Raw genomic sequence first — 21,804 nt, 5'->3', positions numbered from 1 at the left:
CCACAGATCTAATTCTGTTCTCATCTGGAAATGACACCCACACAGACACACCCAGAAACAATGTCTGACACAAAAGACCAGTCAGTGTTAACACACAAAATTAGCCATCAAACTAATTTTCCTGCTTCATTTTATAAGACTCTAAGGATTATATGATAAACAGCATTAGATGCCATTGTCCAACAAATAACCCTCCTACAGTTTCCTCTTTTTCCACCTATTTAGGAAAAGTCTCATTTTAGCCATACGGCATCCAGCTTCTGAATGTCTGTGTCAATGAACCACCCACTCTGTGATCACCCCTCTGACTGACCACCCTGAGTGATTTCAGATTTGTTGAGCCATTTCCTCCAACATGACCTAATAAGACAGACTGTCCACATTCACTTACTTCAGCTGGTGGACACAGGCCAGAGGAGAGCATGCCAGTGTTGCTGCCTCAGGGGAGCCCTCAGTGTGGGTTCTCACTGGGGAAAAGAGGGTACTTTACTCCCTCCTCCTGACAGCTCCTTAATATGGAACAATACATGGTGAGTGTCTGAAATTGCATTGCTTATGAAGCCTGATTTTCCAAACGATTTATTATTTTGAAGAGACTTGAGAACAGCTTCTAGGAGAAAAGCTGAGAAAAGAATAAAATATACTCACTGACCCACCAGGCTCAGGAATAAAAGCCTTGTTTCCTCACAGTGTCCTAGGTAAACACCTCTTACTAGTCTATAGTTTCTCTCCTCCTTTCTCGCCCATACTCCACCCTCTAGAATTTAGCTTTCATTTTCACTTGTCATCCATTAGAGATCTTATTGGAGGTCAGGTGCTGGTGTGGTGAGTGAATCTGGAACACATCTGCCCATTGCCTGTCTGCACAACTTTTGCATTAGGATGTGAGGGTTGCTGAGTGGTTTGTGGAGGGAAGAGTTTGAAAGACACACAGAAGAAAAAAAAAATCTGCTTGGGTGAGTTTCATTTGTTGTCTGTTCTAAAAGAGGAAATGGCCCAGCCTGCAGGCTTCCTGGTTAGAGTGCTGACTAAAGATCAGTCTGTGGGAGGTAGAGTCTTACAATAAGGGATGTTGGAAGCTTTTGACCAATCTTATTTCTTCAACGTTGACTTTGGAAATTATCATCTCTACTACATATTACTTGTCACTCTCTCAGCTATAGTCAGTGTTAGAATCTTGTCTTCTGAGCTCACACAGTTCACCTCTGTCAGGCCAAAAACTACAGAATTTTAGAATTGATTTGTTAGTTTACTGTTTCAGGTTTTATTTTGCTAGTATCACAAGGAGTTTATGGTGTATAATAATAGATGACTGCCGGGGAAATAAAGCAAAATTTCATTTTCCAAGTAACATATAACATCCATAATCTGTGGCTTTACCCTACTTAGAGAAACAGTTTTACTGGAATCACAAAAGAAGAAAGTTCTATATATAAACTTACTTCGAGGAATTTTGCATAATTATTTTCTTTTTCTGTCCTTTTTACTTATCTATAGCTGTTTCCTCTGAGGTATTTTAACTCTGTGCTCAGATGTGAGAAAAACAACATGTAAGATTCAATCACCTGACACCATGACAGCCAAGTGGCCTACAGTTTTATCAGGCAAATGCCATCACGTCCCCACATCTATCTCTCTCATTGCATTGGAGCCCTTGGGCCACTGCTTAGGGAGAAGTCGAGGGGTGGGTTCAGCCTTCGTGTATAGAGACTAGTTCCTTCCATGTCAGTTGTGCCGCATCAACTTTGACGTATTAGCTCTTTGGAGCCCTGAAGGGAATATAAATTCTGCAGCCTCATGGCTGAATGCTTGCTCTGTATCTCCTGTCTCTATACACTTTTGGTGCATCTCAAAATTGGTTGGATTGAAGAGAAATAGTTGGATGCTCTGTTACCATTTGGAACTCAGCTTGAGTTGATAAAATGAACTTGAATTGATATAATGTCCACCTCTGATCTTGTTCTTCATCAGAGTCTGGTTGGGTCATAATCTTTGCAGCCATGGGCAAACTGCATATGGCTTCTGAGCTATTTGGGTATCTGTACCTTTAACTGGATAGCATTTCTGCTTCACTTTCAGCCTCATTCTTTATTAGGTTTCCTTCATGTAAGATGAACATGGCACAGATGGAATTTCAATAGGTCTCAATTTATCTCTATTCAGCCTTTATAAGTTCCACATCCCTTGGGCAGAGCAAAGGGAAATTTATTAGCTGCTTCATACTGGAGATCTTTCTTTCACCAGCAAACTCTGGCAACCATCGAGATAGGGACTATCATCTGAGATGTTCCCTTTCCTCGTCTGTTGTTTCATAGCCCCATCCACTTGAAGCCCCCACAGAACATCTGAGACTAGACCATGGCCAGAGAGCCACAGTGATTCCAGGTTGAAGAGCGAGCCTCTCTGTGCTGTCACTTTGTGCTGCCTCCTTTGACTGCCCACTAGCAGTGGTTTCAAATCTGGATCACAAATCCCACTTACACAATCTCATAGCACATAAGCTACTGAAAGGTTGCTGCTATGAGCTGAGAATGATGCAGGATTCTTGGCCTCTGGAGGAGAGGAATTCAATCTGGGGCCAGTGATGTGGCTTGATCACTCAGAGATTTTTGTATAAAAACGTTTTATTAAAGTATGAAAGAGGGAAAGTTTCTGACATAGACATCAGAAGGGGACAGAAAGAGTGCCCCCTTGACAGTCTTAGAAGGAGTTATATACCGATTAGCAAGCTGCTAATTAGAGAAAGGAAATGCCTCAAAACTGAGAGAGTTTCACCAGACCTCTTCCCCACAGCATGCATTGTGAGATAGCATTGGCACAAAGTGAGTCATCCTTGGCCATAAAGCAAATGACATGAATCTTGAAGAAAGGCAGATTTCCAACAAATGCATAGTTCATTCAGTCAGTTCAGTTCAGTTGCTCTGTCATGTCTGACTCTTTGCAACCCCACACACTGCAGCACACCAGGGTTCCCTGTCCACCACCAACTCCCAGAGCTTGCTCAAACTCATGTCTATTGAGTCGGTGATGCCATCCAACCATCTCACCCTCTGTCGTCCCCTTCTCCTGCCTTCAATCTTTCCCAGCATCAGGGTCTTTTCCAATGAACACAGATCATTAACATAGCTTAAGAAAGACATTTACATGAGAAAAATGCATTGGTTAGCTCAAGGTTTGAGATAAGGTCAAGTTCAGAGGGAGCTAGGTATCACCATGACTGCACAGGATTAGAAGAGAAAAGAAAAAAAAAAAAAAGCCTGCCATTGAAGTTTTATTTCCTCCTGCCACTTGAGGCCCTTTGGCCTCCCTATCAAGGCTATTGATACTCTCACCACCGAGTTTACTAAGCTTAGCTGGAGGTATCAGGACAGGAGACACTGGGCATAAGTGCCTCAGGTGAGCTCTCAGAGATAATCCTTACAGGAGGTGCATTATCCCCATCATCTCAGCTTTGTAAGGAACCGCACTAGATGGATGTGTGTGAACCCACCACAGGTGAGATAAGCCTAGTGAGCTGATTACCTTGTAAAAAGACCACGAGCACCAGTTGTCAGGTACCTAAAAGAGATATATTTGATGATGATAGTCACAATCTCCTTATGAAAAATGAGATATATTCTAACCAACTGTGTTTATTTAAGAACTATATAATGCCCTCCTACTCCCAAATGCAGTTTATATCAGACTAATTGTGTTATCCATAATCCTTTCTTGAAAGGCTGCAGAACTTCTACTCAGCTGTAATCCAATAGGTTTCCCAGAAAACAACACACACACACACTCACACAGACTTAGGAGAATTGTAGCCAGTATCATATTATAGGAAGAAAGAGCCCAGACCTGATGTTAACCGTTGTTACTACATATCTAATCTAAAACAGAATCCTGCCTTTTTATCTCTCACTGTCATATGCTGCCCTACATTCCCCTCATCACCCTGCTCTCAAACTATCATCATCTCTCTCCTGAGCAGCTGCATCCTACCTGATCTTCCCAATTCCACACTGGATCTATCCAGCACTTCACAGCCCAAGGTCCCACCTGGTCATGCCCCTACTCTTCTCTGATGGGAAAACATTGATAACTTCTCCTGACTCTTGGAGGTGGGTCTGCAAAGGTTATGAATGCTAGGAAGTATCATAATTAATGTCACTGCAGCCTCTTGTGATATCAAGGGCCTGGCACTTTTCTGTGCTCCTGTCACAGTGGCCTTTTGAAACCTATATACGAGGTTGTGTCTTAATTTCCTACACCTAAAATATTTATACTCCCTTTCCTTCCATGTTTCCTTCATCTTCCTTGAGTTCAGCCCTTATGTTTTCAAATTGGAATTCTTGTATAACCCCCTTTTTTTTACCCTTATTATTTGATCTCTGATGAACATATATGTCTCTATAGTGGTACCTTTATATATGATCTTTTGTATATATAAGACTGAATTTTTATTTACTACTACTTTCCAGGTGAATATCAAGTTTACAGTGGTCTAAATCATCTTTTTGAACTCATCTTACTGTATATGGATATTAATCCCATTGCCAGCACATAATTCTTCATCAACAATAATTAGTTGAATAATATGACCTAATATTTTGAGATTTTTCTTCTCAAGACTGATATTCATTTCATCTATGTTTATATGTTTTTATATATTTGACTTCTATTATTCTATGAGTCTGTTTATACTAACTCCCTCCTCACCAGCATACGCATACTTCTTTTAGACTCCTGTCAATGATCCTAGGAATATTTCTGGGCCAAAGGGAAATCAATATGTACACACTCAAAACTTTGTAGAACTATCCAGCTGGTTTGGATTTCTTCATTTCCACACAACCCTTCACATTGCTCTGAATAATTGGGTCCATGTAGTAACTTCTGTTAGTCTCAGATTAACTCAGTGGGATAGAAGACAGGCCTCTGAAGGAGTGCCATCAATATATTAGGGTCAACCCATTCAGTGTATTAAAGATGCATGATCTTTGTAAGTCACTGGATCTATTTACTCATCTGATGAAGGATTTGCTCTAATCATATGTATAAACACATTGTAATATACTATGTCATAATAATATGGGAAATCATTGCAAATGTCCAGCAATTAATGGCAGTGGTTACACATAAATACTTTCGTTAGAGCAGTTCTTTGTGATGAAAAAGCATCAGGAAAGAGTTTACCAAAGCATAAGAGAGAGTCATACTGATATTAGGGGAAGCATTTCATATTGAGAGAAGAGTGGATATAAAATCCCAAAGACATTAAGTGATTTCAGCCTTTTGATACTGAAGATACTTCTTGGGCATAGGAAAGAAAAATCAGGTTAAATGGTGTGTCATACAAGTATCTTAGTAAAAAAGGCTTCAGGTCATACTTTTGTTGCTGCTGCTGCTGCTAAGTCGCTTCAGTCGTGTTTGGCTCTGTGCGACCCCATAGATGGCAGCCCACCAGGCTCCCCCATCCCTGGGATTCTCCAAGTAATAACACTGGAGTGGGTTGCCATTTCCTTCTCCAATGCATAAAAGTAAAAAGTGAAAGTGAAGTCGCTCAGTCATGTCCAACTCTTAGCAACCCCATGGACTGCAGCCTACCAGGCTCCTCTGTCCGTGGGATTTTCCAGGCAAGAGTACTGGAGTGGAGTGCCATTGCCTTCTCCTGTATTTTGTTAAGTAACATTAAATAATAAGAATCATAAAATTTACTGAGCTGATAGTAAAGCATTAAATTATGAAATGTCCTTTTGACTTGGCAACCAAGATCCTTTCCTTGTTTCTCCATGTTTTCTTTTCTGTCCTTCAATAATTTGATCTTGGCCTGTACTTGATTTATAAGCAGTTAGTACCATGTTTTTCTACCTTTCTTACTCTGCTCCTTTTTATCCTTCCCAATTCTGTAGCAATCTGTGAGCAAGAGAAACCACAGAAGTCAGGACAGGTAGGAGAAAGTGAGCAGATGCTATGGCTTCAGAAAAATTGGTGAACCTACAGGAGGAGGTGACCTGCCCCATTTGCCTGGAGCTTCTAACAGAGCCCCTGAGCCTTGACTGTGGCCACAGTTTCTGCCAAATCTGCATCACTGCAAACAGCAAAGAGTCCGTGACTGGCCAAGAGGAGGAGAGAAAGTGCCCTGTGTGCAGAATCAACTATGAATCTGGGAAACTGAGGCCTAACTGGCACCTGGCCAACATAGTGCAGAGGGTCAGGGAGGTCAAACTGAGCCTGCAAGAGCAAGAGAAACATCTCTGTGCTCACCATGGAGAAAAACTCGTGCTCTTCTGTGAAGAGGATGGGAAGGTCATTTGCTGGCTTTGTGAGCGGTCCCAGGAGCACCGTGGTCACCCTACAGTTCTCATGGAGGAGGTTGCCCAGGAATACCAGGTAAGAGACCACAGTGGAGAGAAAACAGGGCAGAAAATTGTAGTTGATGAGAACTGTCTACTTTACATTGGACTTTAATTACCTAATCACCATGAACCTGGGGCCTGTGATTTTTTTTCTTCCTATGCTCACCTTCTGATGTCTGAAGGGCATAAATGTGCATTTTTACAATTACAAAGTAATAACCCTATACACAGACTCTTAGCCTAGAAGTATACATCCATGTACCTTGTGCCAATACGTAGAGATTGGTGCCCAAGAGAAGCTTCCTTAACTCTTTGAACAGGAGAGGTAACTAGGACACCGGGTGGATTGAAATGTAAGCTATTTCCTTGTTGCAGGATCAGGTTTCTTCTTAAACAATCAGTCTTCTCTAGGTGAGAGGATGATGACTTTAATCTCTTCAGTCTTATAGAACACCTTCCCCACCTCAGGTCTTCTTCCAAGTAATAGAGTCTAATTGCTGTTCTCAGTTTCTGTAAAGCATATTCTCTTTGGAAATCAGGCTCATTTCTCCTCCATTTATCCTCTTCAGTGATGTTAGGAAAATCTATAGCTTGACTGTGATGTGATTCTTTTCTCAACAGAAGAAACTCCAGACAGCTCTGGAGAGGCTGAAGCAGGAGCAGCAGGAAGCTGAGGAGTTGGAGTCTGACTTCAGAGAAGAGATTGCTGCCTGGAAGGTAGGAGAAACTTCCTGAAGGAATTAGACAGATATCTGGGCAAGACCTTAGGTTGATCACAAGGAGCTACCTTCCTATTTGTTCCCAGACAGTTAAGCCATTTGACTAATCCTTTTCTTCACTGTTTCCCTGATAAGAGTGGGTGCTGAAAAGTGAACATAAAGCAAATGAACACAGATATTGGAAGGGAGGTATTCTTTTAGAGGGACTCTCTGGTGGGGATGACTAGGGAATTTCATGTTCCATTCTTGACATATTCATTAGCCTTTCACTCTTCTGAAAAAGACCTCTGACAATGGCTCATGGTTCTGTCCTCAGTGTTCACCTTTTTGGCAAAGGTTGTTGGTGGGGGTCAGAAGCAATGCAAGGAAGCATGAGAATTCTGAATAGATGTGTGAAGGCTGGAATCCTTTTGGCTCTTGATTGTCCTTAACAATGCAGACTTGGAGGCATTATTTTGAAATTTGAGAGAGAAAAAAAAAAAAAAAGCAAAGTCAGCTTCTCCAAAAATTGTTTTCTTCCTCTCTCTCTCTCTCTCTCATTACTGAAGAGTCAAACACAATATGAGATACAAAATGTCCAGGCAGAGTTTGAAAAACTGAGAGCAATCCTGGACAGTGAGGAGACGAAGGAACTACAAAAGCTGAAGGTTGAGGAGACAGCCACTCTGTGTACCATGGCAAACTCTGAGAATGAGCTGGCCCAGCAGAGCCAGTTGGTGAGAAATCTCATCTCAGAAATAGAGCATTGTCTGCGGGGGTCAACAATGCAGATGCTGCAGGTAAGAGTTGGGAAGAAGCCCGAGCATCTGAGACACAAGAGAAACGAAGCAAAGCGTCCATTGCTTTCAAGTTGCGGAGCTCCTTCTGGTGCTGTCACTCCCCCCGCGTCCTTCACTCCTTGAAACTATAAGTTTGTTCTCTAAGTCTGTGAGTCTGCTTCTGTTGTGTAAATAAGTTCATTTGTATCTTTTTGAAAAGATTCTGCATGTAAATGATACCTATAATATACACTATATGATATGTCTGACTTCACTCAGTATGACCATCTCTACTTCCATCCATGTTGCTGCAAATAGCCTTGTTTCATTCTTTTTAATGGCTAATATTGCATTGCACATATGTATCACATCTTTATTTATTCCTTGGTTAATGGACATTTAAGTTGTTTCCATGTCTTGACTATTGTAAATAGCACTGCAGTGAATGTTGGGGTATGTATCCTTTCAGATCATGTTTTTCTCCAGGCATATCCCTAGGAGTGGCCTTGCAGGATAATGCTGCTGTGTGACCCCAGAGACCACAGCCCACGAGGCTCCATTGTCCCTGGGATTCTCCAGGCAAGAATACTGCAGTGGGTTGCCATTTTCTTCTCCAATGCATGAAAGTGAATAATGAAAGTGAAGTCATTCAGTTATGTCCGACTCGTAGCGACCCCATGGACTGCAGCCTACCAGGCTCCTCCATCTATGGGATTTTCCAGGCAAGAGTACTGGAGTGGGTTGCCTTGGATCATATGGTAGTTCTATTTTGTTTCTTAAGGAACCTTTATTGGCTTCACCTATTTACATTCCCATCAACTGTGCAGAAGGGTTCCCTTCTCTCCACTCAGTCTCCAACATTTATTGTTTGTGGGTTTTTAGATACTGGCCATTCCAACTGGTGTGAGGTGATTTGCATTTCTCTAATAATTTTGATTTGCATTTCTCTAATAATTAGTGATGTTGAACATCTTTTCAAATACCTCTTGGCTATCTGTATGTCTTCTTTGGAGAAATGTCTATTTAGGTCTTCTGCCTGTTTTTTGGTTTGGTTATTTGTCTTGATGATATTAAGCCACATGGAGACAAATCCCATATAATTCACATCATTTGCAAATATTTTCTTCCAATCTGTAGCTTGTCTTTTCATTTTATTTAAAACTATTGAATTTGATTAGGTCCCATTTGTTTATTTTTGTTTTTATTTCCAGTACTCTGGGAGATAGATCCAAAAAACATATTGCTGTGATTTTTGCCAGAGAGTGGTCTGCCGACGTTTTCCTCTAAGTGTTTTATAGTGTTTCATCTCATATGTACATCCTTAGTACATTTTGAGTTTTTGTGTGTGTGTGGTGTTAAGAAGTGTTTTAATTTCATTTTTACATGTAGTTGTCCAGTTTTCCCAGTTTGGTGGTTTCCCTTCCTCTGCAATTTTTTGGAACAGCTTCAGAAGAATTGTTGATAACTTTTCCCCATGATAGAATTCACACGTGAGCACATCCGGTCCTGGACTTCTGTGCATTGGATTTTTTCAGTCACAGCTTCAATTTCAATACTTGTGACTGGTCTGCTCATCTTTTCTATTTCTTTCTGGTTAAGCCTTGGGAGATACCTTTCTAAGAATTCATCCACTTCTTTGAGGTGGTCCATTCTATTGGCATACAGTTCTGTAGTAATCTCATATGATTCTTTGTATTTCTATGGTATCAGTTGTAACTTCCTTGGTGGCCCAGACGGTAAAGCGTCTGCCTACAATGTGGGAGACCCAGGTTCAATCCCTGGATTGGGAAGATCCTCTGGAGAAGGAAATGACATCTCACTTCAGTACTCTTGCCTGGAAAATCCCATGGACGGAGGAGCGTGGTAGGCTACACTCCGTGGGGTCCCAAAGATTTGGACACAACTGAGTGACTTCATTTTCACTTTCAGTTGTAACTTCTCCTTTTTTTTATTTCTAATTTTATTTATTTGAATCCTTTCCCTTTTTTTCTTGATGTGTCTGGCTAAACGTTTATCAATTTTGTTTCTCTTTTCAAAGAACCAGCTTTTAGTTTTATTGATCTTTGTTATTGTTTTCTTTGCCTCAACTTCATTTATTTCTGCTCTGACCTTTACGATTTCTTTCCTTTTACTAACTTGAGGTTTTGTTTGTTCTTCTTTCTCTAGTTTCTTTACGCATCAGGTTATGTTGTACATTTGAGAGTTTTCTTGTTTCTTGATGTACGATTGAATTGCTATAAACTTCTTTCTTAGAACTTCTTTTGCTGAATCCTGTAGGTTTTGGATCATTATTGTGCTTTTATTTTCATTAGTCTCTGGGTACTTTTTTATTTCCCCTTTGATTTCTTCAGTGGTACCATTGGTTGTTTAGTAGCATATTGCTTAACCTCCACAGACATTTTTTTTTGCATTTTTTTCTTATAGTTTATTTTTTAATATAAATTTATTTATTTTAGTTGGAGGCTAATTACTTTACAATATTGTATTTTTTTGCCTCCTTATAGTTTATTTCTAATCTCATAGCATTGCGGTTGGAAAAGATGCTTGATATGATTTCAATTTTCTTGAATTTACTGAGGCTCACTTTGTGGCACAGTATGTGATCAATCCTGAAGAATGTTTCATGTGCACTTGAGAAGAAGGTGTATTTTGCTGTTTTGGATGGAATGCTCTATAAATATCAATTAAGTCCATCTGGCCTAATGTGTGATTTAAAACCTGTGTTTCCTTGTTGATTTTCTGCCTGAATGATCTGTCCATTGATGAAAGAGGGATGTTAAAGTCCCCTGATATTATTGTGTTAATTGTCAGTTTCTCCCTTTTTGGCTATTAGTATTTGCCTTATATATTGAGGTGTTCCTATGTTGGGTCAATATATTTTAAAAATTGTAATATCAACTTCTTGGATTGATCCCTTGATCATTATGTAGTGTCTTCATACATCTCTTATAACAATATTTATTTTAACTTCTATTTTGTCTAACATGAGTATTACTACTACAGCTTTTTTTTTTTTTTAATTTCCACTTCCATGGAATACCTTTTTCCACAAACTGAGAGGTTCCAGATATAGTAGCTGGGTTTAGAAAAGGCAGAGGAACCAGAAATCAAATTTCCAACATTCATTGGATTACAGAGAAAATGATGGAATTCCAGAAAAACATTTACTTCTGCTTCATTGACTGTGCTAAAGCCTTTGGCTCTGTGGATCACAACAAAATTTGAAAAAATCTTTAATTATATGGAATACCAGACCACCTTACCTACCTCCTGAGAAACCTGTATGCAAGTCAAGAAACAATAGTTAGGACCAAGCATGGAAAAACAGACTGGTTCAAAAATGGGAACGGAGTACATCAAGGCTGTATATTATCACCCTGCTTATTCAACTTACACGCAGAGTACATCATGCAAAATGCTGGTCTGTATCACTCACAAGCTAAAATCAAGATTGCAGAGAGAAATATCAACAATCTCAGATTTGCAGATGATACCACTCTAAAGCAGAAAGTGAAGGGAAACTAAAGATCCTCTTGATGAAGGTGAAAGAGGAGAGTGAAAAAGTTGGCTTGAAACTCAACATTCAAAAAACTAAGATCATCACAGCCACCTCATCATCACTTCATGGCAAATAAAAGCAGAAAAAATGGAAGCAATAACAGATTGCATTTTCATGGGCTCCAAAATCATTGTGGACAGTGACTGCAGTCATGAAATTAAAAGATACTTATTCCTTGGAAAGAAAGCTATGACAAACTCAGGCAGTGTATTAAAAAACAGAGACATCACTTTGCCAACAAAGGTCCATAAGGTCAAAGCTATGGTTTTTCCAGTTCAGCTCAGTTCAGTCACTCAGTCGTGTCCGACTCTTTGCGACCCCATGAATTGCAGCACGCCAGACCTCCCTGTTCATCACCATCTCCCAGAGTTCACTCAGACTCATGTCCATCGAGTCCGTGATGTCATCCAGCCATCTCATCCTCGGTCGTCTCCTTCTCCTCCTGCCCCCAATCCCTCCCAGCATCAGGGTTTTTTCCAATGAGTCAACTTTTCTCATGAGGTGGCCAAAGTACTGGAGTTTCAGCTTTAGCATCATTCCTTCCAAAGAAATCCCAGGGCTGATCTCCTTTAGAATGGACTGGGTTGGATTTCCTTGCAGTAGTCATGTACAAATGCAAGAGTTGGACCGTAAAGAAGACTGAGTGCTGAGGAATTGATGCTTTTGAATTGTGGTGTTGGAGAAGACTCTTGAGAGTCCCTCGGACTGCAAGGAGATCAAACCAGTCAGTCATATAGGAAATCAACCCTGAATATTCATTGGAAAGACTGATGCTGAAGCTCCAATATTTTGGCCACCTGATACAAAGAGCCAACTCATTGGGAAAGACCCCGATGCTGAGAAAGATTGAAGGCAAAGTGAGAAGGGGAGTGGCAGAAGATGAGATAGTTAGGTAACATCATTGACTTGGTGGACATGAATTTGAGCAAACTCTGGGAAATTGTGGAGGACAAAGGAGCTTGGTGTGCTGTAGTCCATGGGGTCCCAAAGAGTCAGACATCATTTAGCAACTGAATATCAACAACAATCTTTTCCCATCACCTCGCTTTCAATCTGTATGTGTCCCTAGATTTAAAGTGAGTTTCTTGTAGACAGCATACATATGGGTCTTTTTTTGTATCCATTCAGCCAGGTTATTCCTTTTGTTCGGAGAGTTTAATCCATTTACACTTAAGGTAATTATTGGTATGCAAGTTCCCATGGCCATTTTCTTAATTGGTTTTGTTTTTGTAGGTCTTTTTTCTTCCCTTTCTCTCTTGTTCTCTTCTTCTGTGGCTTGATGAACACTTTAGTGTGTTTGGCTTGCTTTTTCCTTTTTGTGTACATATCTATTATAGTTTTGGCATTTGCTGTTCTAGAGACATCTTCATACAGCAGTATATATACTTACAAGACTTTTCAGATTGCTGGTCTCTTTCCTGCCTAGACAAGTTCCTTTAGCATTTGTTGCAAAGCTGGTCTGGTGATGCTAAATTCCCTTAGCTTCTGCTTTTCTGTGAAGCTCTTTATATCTCTGGAAAATCTGAATGAGATCCTTGCTGAGTAGAGTGTTTTTGGTTGTAAATATGCTACTTTCTACTAGCCTTCAGAGTTTCTGTTGAAAACTCAGTTGATAACATTATGGGAATCACCTCATATGCTATTTGTCATTTTTCTATTGTTGCTTTTAATATTTTTTCTTGCTTTTAATTTTTGTCACTTTGATTACTATGTGCCTTGGCATGTTCCTCTTTGTGTTTATCCTGCCTGGGACTCTCTGCTTCCTGGACTTGGGTGGCAGTTTCCTTTCCCATGTTAGGGAACTTTTCAGCAATTATCTCTTCAAATATTTTCTCAAATCCTTTATTTTTCTCTTCTCTATCTGGGACCCTTAAAATGCGAACATTTGTGCATTTAATGTTGCCCCAAAAGTCATCTGTGCATTTAATGTTGCCCCAATAGTCATTTTTTGTTGTTGCTGTTTTTCTTTATTCTGTTCTGCAGCAGTGATTTCCACCACCCTGTCTTCCAGGTTGCTTATTCAATCTTCTGCCTCAGTTATTCTGCTATTGATTCCTTTTAGTATAGGTGTCATTTCAGGTATTGTATTATTCACCCTTGTTTGTTTTTTAGTTCTTCTAGGTCTTTGTTGAACATTTCTTGCACCTTCATCCTTGCCTCCATTCCTTTTCCAAGATCCTGGATCATCTTTGCTATCATTATTCCAAATTCTTTTTCTAGAGGTTGCCTATCTCCATGTCTCCAAGCTCCTTCTCTGGGGTTTTACTCTTGTTCCTTCATCTGGGACATATTCTTCTGTTGTTTTATTTTTTGTTTTTCTAACTACCTCTGATTGTTGTTTCCATTCTATAGGCTGATGGATTGTAGTCTTGCTTTTGCTGTCTGTCTTCTGGTGGATGAAGTTATCTAAGTGCTTTGTGCAGGCTTTCTTATGGGAGAGACTGCTGGTGTGTGGAACTGAGTCTCATCCCTCTTGTGATCAGGGCTAGGGATAATGGTGGCCCCCAGGAGAGCCCACTCCAATGAGTGCCAGTGTCTTTGCCACAATGAAAAGCCATCCCGTGCTTCTGCAGGAGGCCTAGCAAGTAGACCTCACCCAATCTCTTATGGGATCACTGCTTTTCTCCCTTTAGTCCTGGTGCATACAAGACCTTGTGCGTACACACCAAGAGTGGAATTTCTGTTTCCCTCAGTCCTGTGGAATTTCTGTGATGAGACTCCTTTGGCTTTCAAAGTCAGATTCTCTGGTGACTCCTCCATTGCTGGACCCCAAGGCTGGGAAGCCTGACTTGGGCTCAGAATTTTCTCTCCGGTAGGCTAACTTCTGTAGTTGTTTTTTTTTTTTTCCCCCAGTTTGTAGTTTGCTCACCTGTTGTGTATCAGATTTGATTTCGTTGCAATAGCACCCCTCCTCCCGTCTCACTGTTTTCTCTTTTGTCTTTGAATGTAGAGTATCTTTTCTGGTAGGTTCCAGCATTTTTTTAATCAATGGCTGTTCAGCAGTTGTGATTTGGATGGTCTCTCAAGAATGGGGTGAGTTCATATCCTTCTACTCCACCATCTTGAGACCAATCTCCTAGAAATAGTTTCTTGGGCCGATATATTGTTTTCTTTATTTGTATGTGTGTATATATTTGTGCACATGTGTGCAGGGGGAGCTGCTGATTCAATTTACTCTTCCTTTCTTGAAGTGAAAATTTAGACCACTGATTTGAGACAAGCTCTTTTGATATAGTGTTTAATGGCAAACTGCATTTAATTAATTAATTGTATTTCATACATTTTGATTATTTAATGTTCGTTTTCTTTCAGTTTGACTTATTCTCAAATTTCCTTTTCAGTTTTTTTTTCTAATTTTCTTTTTAAAATTTTGATTCTGTGTTAAACCTAGGGTATTTTAAAGTGTGTTGTAAATGAGAAAATGCTTGGTGATTTCTGAGTTTCACTTCTCTGAGGATTTCAAATTTAATCTTGTCAAAATCAAAGAACACACATCTTTAGTATTTTAAACGTTCATGTTTATTGTTACTTTTTATGGCCTAAAAAATTGTATATCTAGAAAAATTTTTACTATGAATTTTAAAAGATTATGTGTTTCTCATTTATAGGGTAAAATGGGCTGCAGACATCAGTTAGGTCTAGTTGGTTGGTAGCATTGTTCATGTCTTCTGTAAATTTGAATGTTTCCATATAAGCTGTTCTTTCGTTAATGAGAGTGAGTTATTAACATCTGCAACTGTTATTATTGAATTGTGTGTTTTTCCTTTTGGTTTTGCTTTGAGTATTTTGAAGCTCTGCTGTTAGGCACATACACATTTATAACTGTTGTGTTTTTTTGATAAACTGAATCTTTTATAATTATAAGATCACCCTCATGTCTTTTCATAATATATCTTAAAGTATATTTTGTTTAATATTAGCATAAATATTTGACCATTTTTTTACTACGGCTTGCATGGTATATATTTTTCTATCTTTTTACATTTGCCCTTTTTGTGCTTTGACTGTGTCTCATGAAAATAGCAACAGGTGAATTTTGCTTTTTATACAGGTTGACAATCTCTGATTTCAATTGCTGCATTAATACATGAAATTTAAAGCAATTACTAATATGCTTATATTTAAATTTGCTCTTTTGCCATTTGCTTTCTATTACTATATGGATATTGTAAGTTTCATTCTTGTCATTCTCTTTAGCTAGTTTGTTTTGTCTTAAACATATATTTCTAGTATAAAATTTTAGGTCTGACTGTATTTTTTTAGTTTTTTTCCTAATGGTTGGTATAATATATACAATATGTTTCCTGCCTGATATGATCTACTTCAGACTGATACTAACCTAAACTGTTTCATTACCTTCCAGCAACAACACAAAAATATTTTCTCTTTAATGTGGGTAACTGCATTCAAGCATTGTTATAACTGGGAGAAAAAACTCTCTTTTCTTCTAGAGTTTATATCAGGAGGTTTGTGTTTCCTTCATAAACCGGGAAAAGAAGTCTTTAGGGGTTGAACAAATAGAATTAAAGAAAGACACAGACCAGATTCTGAGAATAATGTTTGAGCTTCAGAATTAAACTATGATTAAAGTTGCAACTGCCACCCTAATTCCTTATTCTTTCTCTACTTATTGTAGTTTTATTTGATTTCTTTGTCATATACACAAAAGAGCACTAATACAAAGGTTTTTTTTGGAAACTCAGCTATTCTAGTTTTTGGTGACATAGAAATAAATCTTTAGTAAAAGAGATCAAATAAAGTGGCAGATTCCTGTTCAAACAAATAAAACAGTAAAAGTGATGATTAAGACAATTAGATGGCTAAAAACTGTTAAGGACCTGGACTGAACAGACTCAGCAGAGACTCAATTGCAGATAAATGCACGAGTACTTGAACAGTAAGTGTATATGGATAGCATTATGAAAATGGGGTACAAGAGAGAAGACAATTTGGTTGGTGAATAATAAGTTACATATTAGACATCCTATATTATTGATTTCTGTAGCTTATTTACTACTGAATAAATTAATATAAGAGACAAAGTTGAGTGAAAAAGAAAGAGTTGGAAATCAACTGCACATATACAGATGCTGACTTTAGGGAATAGAAGAGATCACTAAAAGACAGATTATAAAATGAGAAAAGATATATTAATATATATGTTTGCTTGTACTCTCAACAAAAGCCATCTACGTAGCTTGGAATATTAAGATTATGATTTCATTCCTGATTCTCCAAAGCTTGGTTTAATGCTTGGTGTACAATAGTGTCACTTCACAGTCCAGTTGAATAAATGAAAGAACAATGAATTATTCAGATCACCTCATGGGGAACCAGAATTACAGATCTCTTGTTTTTGCCATAAATATATCTCATCTCCAGATACTAGAAGCCTCATACTTCCACAAAGGTTGAAGCTTTTTTACATTTTTGGAAACCTGACAACATCACATGAATCTCCTGGAATTATGGGGCCTCACTTTTGTCTTTATTTTTTGGCTCTTATATTGAGATCATCTCTGTTCCCAAAACGAGGGGTTGATGGGGATGTGAATAAGCTTTGTATGTGGGGGAACCTATACTTCTTGACTCATGTTTTCTCTTTTCTCACTAGGATGTAAATGACATCTTGAAAAGGTATGTGTGACAGACCAGAGATGGTCCATTCATGCTGTGAAAATGAAATAAAAACCTTAGACATAGCTGGTGACCAGTTAGAATAAAACAATGTTGAGGGCTGAAAAAATGGGGTGTAGATTTACCTTAAATTTTTATTCACAAATCATGGCTAGATTGTTCTATAAATACTGAGAGTGAAAAAGATTCTACAGTAGGGAATTTTGCTTGTGGAAAGTTGCAGAGTTAGGGTGAATAGTAATATTAGGTTAAGGAATTGCACTGTCAGACTCCACAAATATTTCATTCACACTATGTCACTATGCAACTCAGGTTCCCATATTTAGTTATGCTTCTCAGGGGAGGTTTGAGTCTTCTTTATTTGCCAAGTACCCAGAACTGGAAACAACTTCTTTATATTTGAATTTCTTCCCTGGGTATGTTAGAACAGGTCCTTGTATATCTTTCTGTTTAGATTTCCAAAAGCACATGTGGGCCTTAAGCTAGAATTGAAAGTCAGCATCTTTGTGTCTGAATTTGCACTCCTACATGATAGCCTCAAGCTGTTTACAAACATGTGAAAATCAGGTCACTATTAGTTTGGTATTCATAATGGCTTTTTCTTCAAGGTTATTTGTCTCTGGAGAACCTGAAATCTCAGCATATTCTCCTTATCAAGAAACAGCCTTTGAAGATTTGGGGATTCTAGACAGTATTCTTATTCTTGATTTGTCTAGAACACCCAGGAGCCAGGTCCTGTTACCTCAACTTTCTGACATTTTCTTGGAAATACATATCTACGTAGTGACTTTTCCACAAACTGATTTTTTTGAGATACCAAATATTTATCTTGTTAAATTCATTATTTCATATAATTTCCTATGTGTGTGCATGCTAAGCCACTTCAGTCGTGTCCAAATTTTGAAACCCCATGGGCTGTAGCCCACTAGGCTCCTCTGTCCATGGGATTCTCCAGGCAAGAATACTGGAGTGGGTTGCCATGCCCTTCTCCAGGGGATCTTCCTGATCCAGAGATCAAACCCAGGTCTCTTATGTCTCCTGCATTGGCAGGAGGGTTCTTTACCACTGTTCCCACCTGGGTATCCCATAATTTCACATGATTTCTAGGAAATAGAGAGGGAGAGGTCAATGACTTCATTATAGAAGAAAGAGACTGTCTTTCTGAGAGGTCAAGACCATCCCAAGTCACACAGAAGGTAACTGAAAAGATGGACATGAGCAGCATTTCTTCTGTCTCCAAGTTCATGCATCCATTCTCTACCTCCCCAAGGTCTGCAGGGAAGACTGTTCAAGTGCATCAATGGGGTGAAACTTTTGAGTCTGTGGTTTTAGAGGGATAGATAGTGAGAGATGTGGACATCAATTTTTGTCATCCCTAGGAGTAACACTTTGACTCTGAAGAAGCCAAAACCGGTTCTCAAGGAACAGAGAAGTGTGTTTCGAGCTCCTGATCTGAGAGACATACTGCGAGTATTTAGTGGTGAGGAGTGCTACCCAAGTGGGTGTCTTTGGGTTTCTTGTGATGGAGGGAAAATGGAGAGGAGGCTCCAGTTTCTCGGTATGGATAGAGACAACGAAACCCAGATACTATGTGCTTATGATGTGGTCATTTTATGGTGAGTGACAAGAGATGTGGTTTTATCCTATCTTTCACCAGTTTGCTACCTCACCAGAGCCCTTCCCCTAATTTGAAAGAAAATAGATTATAGGACTGAATCTTTTGCTTATATTTAATATTGTGGATTTTTAACATTTCAGGGCTGAGATATATGCAACACTATTGGGGTAAGGACATTTTCATCAAACCACCCTTTCTCATTATCTTTTCGAAATTTTCATTGTCTAGTAGACCTCATGTTTTAAGATCCGTTTTCCCTCTCAATATATACAAATGTATTGTCTTTCCACTAAAGTTATTCTCAATATAGTTTTCTAAATGTCTGAAATAAAACTACATCATGGCCCTCACATAACCCTCTCATTTTTCAACAGTTGACGTGACCCTGAGTCATACAACAGGTAATCGAAACATTGCCATTTCTGCTGATCGAAGACAAGTGACATATGTGCACAAAGACCAAAGAAATAATCGATGTTGGGAAGAAGTTGATTACGATTATGGTGTCCTGGGATCCCCAGTTATCACATCAGGGAGACATTACTGGGAGGTAGACGTGTCAGAAAAACGTGCCTGGATCCTGGGGGTATATGGTGAAAAACAAGCTGAATATAATACAAAGTTACCACTTACAGCTGATGGAAATCATCAAAATGTTTACTCGAGATACCAACCTAAAAATGGCTACTGGGTCATAGGTTTAAATTATGATTCTGTATATAATGCTTTTGATGAGTCTTCCTCCTCAGATCCCATGATCTTAACTCTCTCCCTGAGTGTTCATCCTCGTCGTATTGGAATTTTCCTAGACTATATTGCTGGCATTCTCTTATTTCTCAATATCACAAACCATGGGTTTCTCATCTATAAATTCTCTTCATGTTCCTTTTCTCAAAAAACATTTCCGTATTTCAATCCTATGACCTGTAAAGTCCCCATGAATCTGTGCTCGCCAAGCACTCAAACCTTCTCACATCCGTCTCTCTGTAGTGACCCTTACTATGTGTGAGTTTAACACATCTGAGCTTATCTGCACCATTCTTACCGTTTTTCCTTACTTCCTGCCCTTTCTTCCATTCAAATGTCTTTCGTTCATCAACAGGGTTTACAGTTTGCATTGTGTCATATTTTCCACAGTTTCATATTTGCATTAGAAGAAAATGTGAATTTATCATTTTTCCTCCACCAAGGGAGTATCAAGGCAGCACTTCTGACAAATTTTCACAGTCTCATTTCCTCTGCCACTGATTGAGATGATGAAGAAAAGCTTCTCAATAACTGTTGCATATTATTGAGGACCTATTGTAGGAGTCATTCATAAACAGATGCATCTTAAGCAGTGTCACTGTTTAACTATCATGTTTCTTATTCATCAAGAAATTAACTAGACAATATCATAGCTCACATGTACTAAGAGTGTAAGTTTTGTGTCCAGAGTGTCTGAGTTCAACTCCTTTCTCTTTATATTATTAGCAGCATAACCTAGAATAACATCCCTAAAAGCTGTCTTTATTTTCTTAAAGTAATCTTGATTTAAAAAGCTGCACCATACATAAGATCATTGTCAGAAGATAAATGCTATCACATAAAGAACATCTAAGTGTCTCAACTTAATAATAAATACTTTATTAATTAATGAAAAATATAACTTTTATTTCAGTGTCTCATTCAACAGATTTGGGTCTTCAGGGACACAAGGGTTCTTTCTACTAATATCTAAATTTTCATATCCTAGGTACCTCTTTGTTGCTGTTAAGACCACTCTAGCTTTTCTGTCATAGAAAAGCACATACATATGTGTGTGTGATCACAGTTAAAATTTTATTATGATTTTGGTGTTGCTACATTCAGGCTTTTATAAAGCAAACTGAATTATATGGAATCCAGTTCCTCACTTACAAAAGATTATACAGAATTTATGTAATTACTATTGTGAACATGAAATCATAAAATCTTTGTAATAAGTTCTGTAACTCCTAGGACAAAAGTGGCAGTAAAATGTGTCATATATTTTTTCTGATTCTCTCTCACTGTAACTAAAATAAATCATTTTCAGGATACATGCTGCTTTATTTTCAACATTATTATCCTTCCAATTTAAAGAAATACAATAAACTAATTAAAGAATGACATTTTCTTTAAATTTTGCCAAATTGTAAAATGTTTCTGTGTAGCTGCTTTGTTTTATTATTTTTTAAAGTTCTGCACTAATCCTTTTTCCTTGAAATTGGATTTTAATTTGGGCTCTGTTTCCCCAGCTTTGCTTCCCTGGTGGTTCAGCTGATAAAAAATCCGCCTGCAATGTGGGAGACCTGGATTTGATCCCTGGGTTGGGAAGATCCCCTGAAGAAGGGAAAGGCTATCCACTCCAGTATTCTGGCCTAGAGAATTCCATGGACTATATAGTCCATGGGGTCACAGAGTTGGACACAACTGAACAACTTTCACTTTCCCTTTCCCCAGCTTTACAAAGCTATCGTTTATCGTGATACATTAGGACTCAGAAGTGTAATTGTAGAATTTCTTAACAATGGCGTAGGTAGGTGTTTTGTGTGCCCTGGTCAACTTTAGTTTTACAGTGAGACATAAGTTGTCAGGAATGAAGAAAAGAGTGTTATCTTCCTTTAGTGAGATAAGAGGGGAATTATTTCTGCAGGGGATGTTCATTCAGGGTTTGGTGGGATCCCCAAGTCTTTTCAAATTTTTAATCCCAATTCAGCCTCCAATTCAGTTAAAGTTTAAAAACAAATGCCAAAGTGGATCAAGTGTACCTGCTCTCATTTCTGCTAGTTCCCCCAAATTCCCAGCTTCTTTAACTTTGGACAATCTTTGAATTCACAAGGGATTCTAAAGATAATTTTTTTTTTTTCAGTTTCTGCCTCTCTGGTGTGTATGCACACATCCACATCTTAAAACTCATCCTTGGAAACAGGGGGAAACTGGTCTTTAAAATTTATCCTTTGCCTTCCTTTCATCCCGTTGCTACAATGAGTGATGCTCTGATACACTAGGAAAAATCCATACTCTTGAATTATTGACAAATGACTCTCCAGGGTCATTGATAACTTTTCACTTACTGGGAGCCCAATCTTCCAGTTCAGGATGAAGCAACTAGTTAAAAGAGAATGAAGACCTGAATTTTTGTATTTAAAAAGAAAAGATCTGCACCCTG

The 21,804-nt window shown here is 38.7% G+C and overlaps 1 protein-coding gene across 2 annotated transcripts; it reads left to right on the top strand.

Annotated features, from left to right (window-relative positions):
- Positions 1 to 388: 388 nt before the first annotated feature.
- LOC138420009 (E3 ubiquitin-protein ligase TRIM34-like) lies at positions 389 to 20,846 on the top strand. 2 transcript variants are annotated; one of them, XM_069552975.1, is made up of 8 exons: positions 389 to 530; positions 5,895 to 6,375; positions 6,963 to 7,058; positions 7,609 to 7,839; positions 16,992 to 17,014; positions 18,394 to 18,494; positions 18,773 to 18,799; positions 19,007 to 20,846. In XM_069552975.1, exons 2-8 carry the CDS (start codon positions 5,956 to 5,958, stop codon positions 19,639 to 19,641), a joined length of 1,533 nt encoding a protein of 510 aa, XP_069409076.1. In that variant the 5' UTR covers positions 389 to 530; positions 5,895 to 5,955; the 3' UTR covers positions 19,642 to 20,846. The 2 variants fall into 2 exon arrangements, with proteins under 2 accessions (XP_069409076.1, XP_069409075.1); XM_069552974.1 differs by lacking the exon at positions 389 to 530 and adding an exon at positions 780 to 956.
- The last annotated feature ends 958 nt before the right edge of the window (positions 20,847 to 21,804 follow it).

Source organism: Ovis canadensis, chromosome 15, assembly GCF_042477335.2.
Source record: "Ovis canadensis isolate MfBH-ARS-UI-01 breed Bighorn chromosome 15, ARS-UI_OviCan_v2, whole genome shotgun sequence".
Lineage (NCBI taxonomy): Eukaryota > Metazoa > Chordata > Mammalia > Artiodactyla > Bovidae > Ovis > Ovis canadensis.
This window is presented reverse-complemented; position numbering and strand designations above follow the sequence as displayed.